General features: G+C 42.3%; 1 protein-coding gene across 1 annotated transcript; it reads left to right on the forward strand.

Annotated features, from left to right (window-relative positions):
* Positions 1–1,953: 1,953 nt before the first annotated feature.
* Positions 1,954–2,777, forward strand: LOC122736977 (calmodulin-1-like). The gene has a single exon (XM_043979371.1). It carries the CDS (start codon positions 1,969–1,971, stop codon positions 2,416–2,418), a length of 450 nt encoding a protein of 149 aa, XP_043835306.1. The 5' UTR covers positions 1,954–1,968; the 3' UTR covers positions 2,419–2,777.
* Positions 2,778–4,833: the final 2,056 nt, after the last annotated feature.

Below are 4,833 nucleotides of genomic sequence, written 5' to 3' on the forward strand. Positions count from 1 at the left end.
GAGACTTAAGCGGTCTGAGTTTTAATTCCAGCTCTGGGTGTGTGACCTGGGACAAGTCACTTCCCCTTCCTGAGCCTCAGTTTCCACAAACTATCAAATGAAGGGGCCTGACTAGATGATGTCTAACATCCCATAAGTCAAAGGTCCCATAGGCTTAAGGTCCTTAGAGCAGCTAGGTGGCCCTGTAGATAGAGCACTGGACCTGGAGGCAGGAAGTCTCATCTTCCTGAGTTCAAATCTGGCCCCAGACACTTACTGGCTGTGTGACCCTGGGTAAGTCATTTCCCCCTGTTTGCCTCAGTTTCCTCATCTGGAAAATGAACTGGAGAAGTCAATGGCAAACCACTCTAATTTCTCTGCCAAGAAAACCCCAAATGGGCTCAAGGAGAATTGGACACAACTGAAATGACTCAATAACAGCAGTAACAACAAAAAAGTTCTTTCTAACCTTTCAATGTTCCATGTCTTTAAAGGCTCCTTGAGCTCCAAGACTCTCAGAAGCAGGGAGGGCCTTGGGCTACTGCAAGTGTCAGTTATGAGGATGGTGCTTCAGTGTATTCAGGAGACTGGCCCTGCTGATAGGAACCTGAATTTGGAAACTGGCAGGATTCTTCTGAAGATCAAAAAAGATAAAGGATATAAAGGGCTTTTCATACCTTCAAGCAGTCGATAAATGCCACTTTATTGGCACACCAGAGCATAGATTTAGAGCCAGAAGGAAACACAGGGCTCATCTAGCCTCATCCCTCTCCTACATATGAGGAAACCGAGGCCCAGAGAGGCTAAGTGATTGGCCTAAGGTCATACAGCTCCTAAATAACCAAATCAGAATTTGATCTTCTGGCCTTATATTCTCTAACCAGTACTCCTGTTATGATTATTAGGAGGAAGCTTTGAATGGCTAGGGAGGCCAAGAGGAGGGGGGGGGTGCTCAGTGGCCCCTCTGGGAGATGAGCCAGGGCATATGTTGGAGAATGAAGATTTGTATTCAGTCACTGAATGAGTCACACATTCCAAGCTGAGGCTGCTGAAACTTTTCAGGGCTGACTTTGTGTTTCTCAGGCCATCTCTGTGTGAGTGTGTGTGTGTGTGTGTGTGTGTGAGTGTGAGCATGTATGTGATACATATGTGGGTGAGTATGTGGATATATATTTTCATTTGTCTGGGTGGATATGTTTGTGTATTTGTGTATATATGTTGGTGCATTCGTGGGTGACTGTATCTGTGCATGACACTGGGTGTGTATCTACATGTGTTTCTATGTAGGTAAAGGACAACCAGTATATACTTCTAAGTGTGCGGTCATTGGGGAAGGAGAGAGAAGGAGACAAGCATTTATTAAGGGACATAGTAATGTGCCAAGCACCCACTTTGTCTCTCTCATTGGACCTTCACAACAACCCTGGGAGGTAGGTGCTATTATTAGCACTATTTTACAGTTGAAGAAATTTAGGCAGAGAAAGGTTAAGTGACTTGTCCAGGGTCACACAGCTAGGAAGTATCTGAGGTGGGATTTGAACTCAGTTCTTCCTGACTCCAGATCCAGAGCTCTATCAACTCACTAGATCACCTAGGTGCCTCCACTGGGCATAGGTTGGTGAGTATTTCTGTGGGTGAGGGGAGAGTAGGACTGGGTTGGTTCGTGTTCTACTCAACAATTGTCTACTATTAGCAAACTGATGAAGTGCCTGCTTCATGCTCCTCTTTGAAACAAAGGCCTGATCTTCTTGAAACACTGAGGTCCTTTTTTCAGTGCATTAGAACTGCAAGTTGTGGAAGCCCATGGTCTTTGAAGAACTAATCGAGGCTCTCCCAATAGACTGTGGTGAGGTACACAGAATGTACATGAGTAGGATGCAATATATTGCAAGTGACAAACTAATCTCCTTGGAGAAGAGGTGCAATAGGTATTATCAGAAAGGTATCTGATTAGAAATAGGTGGGCCGCTCTCTCCCCTCTCGCGCACAATGGCTGATCAGCTGACTGAGGAGCAGATTGCTGAATTCAAGGAAGCCTTCTCCCTATTTGACAAAGATGGAGATGGCACCATTACGACAAAAGAACTTGGAACCATCATGAGGTCATTGGGTCAAAATCCAACAGAAGCAGAATTACAGGATATGATCAATGAAGTGGATGCTGATGGTAATGGCACTATTGACTTTCCTGAATTTTTGACCATGATGGCTAGAAAAATGAAAGATACAGACAGTGAAGAAGAAATCCGTGAGGCATTCCGAGTCTTTGACAAGGATGACAATGGTTACATCAGTGCAGCAGAACTACGTCATGTAATGACAAACTTAGGAGAAAAACTAACAGATGAAGAAGTAGATGAAATGATCAGAGAAGCAGACATTGATGGAGATGGACAAGTCAACTATGAAGAATTCGTACAGATGATGACTGCAAAATGAAGACCTCCTCTCACCTTTTTTCCCCCCTCTAGATGAATCAAATTGAATCTTTTACTTACCTCTTGCAAAAAAAAAAAGTTCATTTATTCATTCTGTTTCTGTATAGCAAAACTGAATGTCAAAAGTACCTTCTGTCCACAAAAAAAAAATCTGCATGTATTGGTTGGTGGTCCTGTCCCCAAAAGATCAAGTTACACATCAGTTTTACAATATAAGTACTTGTACTACTACCTTAAATGATAAGGAAGCACTTAGTGGACTCCTTAAAGTTCCATTTGCTAATGATTATTACACTGTTTGGGCTGGCCAGTTTTTCATGCATGCAGCTTGACAATTGAGCACAGTCAGACATTTGTATTTAAAAAAAAAAGAAAAACAAAAAAAAACAAAATTAAAAAATGTACCCATGTGGGGTTATCTAGTTCAATTTGTTAGTATAAATTGTCATAGCTGGTTTACTTAAAAAAAAGTAAATACAATAAAGTAAAATTGGTTTACCTCAGGATGGTATGCAGCAAAATGGTTGAAGGATGCAGAATTTCAAGATGTAGCACTAATGGTGGTTCTTCTGTATTTAAGTGTGCTCCAAACCTTAATGATGATCTCAAACTCTGGATGGCATGTCTGTGTTTCTATTGGTTTAGCATTGTCTGCATTGCACTATAGTGAAACGGATGTCAGGCTGTTACCGTTCACACAAAATTTTTGAAAAGAAACCTTCACCAAGGGAGCATCTTTGGACTCTCTATTTTTAAAAACCTTCTGTACCATGACTTGGAGCCGGCAGAGTAGGCTGTGGACTTCAGCACAACTATCAACATCGCTGTTCAAGATATTACAATTTATGTCCATTCCAAGTTGTAAATGCTAGTCTTTTTTTTTTTCCAATAAAAGACCATTAACTTAAAAAAAAAAAAAAAAGAAATAGGTGGGCCAAGGCAGCTAGGTGGTGCAGTGGATAGAGCACCGGCCCTGGAGTCAGAAGTACCTGAGTTCAAATCCGGCCTCAGACACTTAACACTTACTAGCTGTGTGACCCTGGGCAAGTCACTTAACCCCAATTGCCTCACTAAAAAAAAAAAAAGAAAGAAATAGGTGGGCCAGTCACCATTGAGATTGAAGAATGACTGATGGACAGTTTGTGTCCTCCATTTGTATCCATGAAATATCAAGGGGAGGACTTATGAGAAGACATGGAGGAGACCCTCATAGGGTGGGCAGAGATGGATGAATAAGGATCTCAACTGTTAGAGAAAACTGCCAAGTTATTGGGAATTGTTGGAGAGAGTGGTTGCATTGAGATCACAGATCTACTGAAATATCCGAGTTATATGCTTGTGAATATCCAAATGGAGCTGTGATCTCATCATTTTGGAAGTCCTCTCTGTTGATATTTATCACAAGCCATCCATGCCTGCCCATTCTGTGCAAGTTTTGTACAGGGCCTCTCATGAGTTCACTACACAGGGTGCACCCAACATGATAGAAACCTTCTTCATTTCCTGCCAACATCACAAGGCTGTCATTGGAGTGCTCTGCACGTCTACATGCCATCTTTCCCCTGACCATCCACACAGGAAAGACCAAATGGATGAAGATTGTCCAATGCCCAGGTTACAACATGCATTTGGATAGAGCTTGTCTCGATAGGTATATCTGGAAAAGACAGTGCAGAAAGATAATGAGTCGGCATTGGGGTTTAATAGGAGGAAGTGAGTAGACTAGATTCCCTTTGGGAAATTACAAGGCTCTTTAAATAATTCTGAGCTTCCCATGAAAGTGAAGGTTCATCTTTTTGATACTAACATTCTACCATATGGTGAAACAACAGTACCTGGAGCATTGAGAATGGATATCTCAGAGGCCTGTGGTGGGTTTGAGCAGTCAGTCAGTCCATGAGCATTTATTAAGTGCCTACTGTGTGTCAGGCACTGTGCTCAGCAGGCTGCAATTTATAACCAGTGAGGAACTCTGAAGAACAGGAATAGAAACATCAATGATTCTATCATTTGAAGAGAAGAAGGGCTGGTCATGAGGTGAGGGTATGGGGGATACAAAGTAAAAATAGAAATACTCCTGCTCTGGAAGAGTTTACTTTTTCCTGGGGAGGATACAATGTACACATTTATAAATCCCATACAAGATAATCCAGAAGGGAGAGAAAAATTACTGTTAATGAGGGTGTGTGTGTGTGTGTGTGTGTGTGTGTGTGTGTGTGTGTGTGTATATGGTGTGTGGCGTGTGGTGTGTGTGATGTATATTGTGGAGTGTGTGTGTGTGTGTGTGTAAGGTGTGTGGTATGTGGTGTGTGTGGTGTGTATTGTGGAGTGTGTGTGTGTTTATGGTGTGTGGCATGTGGTATGTGTGGTGTGTATTGTAGAGTGTGTGTGGGGTGTGGGTGTGTTTGTGGTTTTG

The sequence above is a fragment of the Dromiciops gliroides genome, chromosome 1 (genome assembly GCF_019393635.1).
Source record: "Dromiciops gliroides isolate mDroGli1 chromosome 1, mDroGli1.pri, whole genome shotgun sequence".
NCBI classification, from domain to species: Eukaryota; Metazoa; Chordata; class Mammalia; order Microbiotheria; family Microbiotheriidae; genus Dromiciops; species Dromiciops gliroides.

Excerpts from the sequence above, each read along its gene's own strand:
- LOC122736977 (XM_043979371.1), top strand. The coding sequence starts at position 1,969 with ATGGCTGATCAGCTGACTGAGGAGCAGATTGCTGAATTCAAGGAAGCC.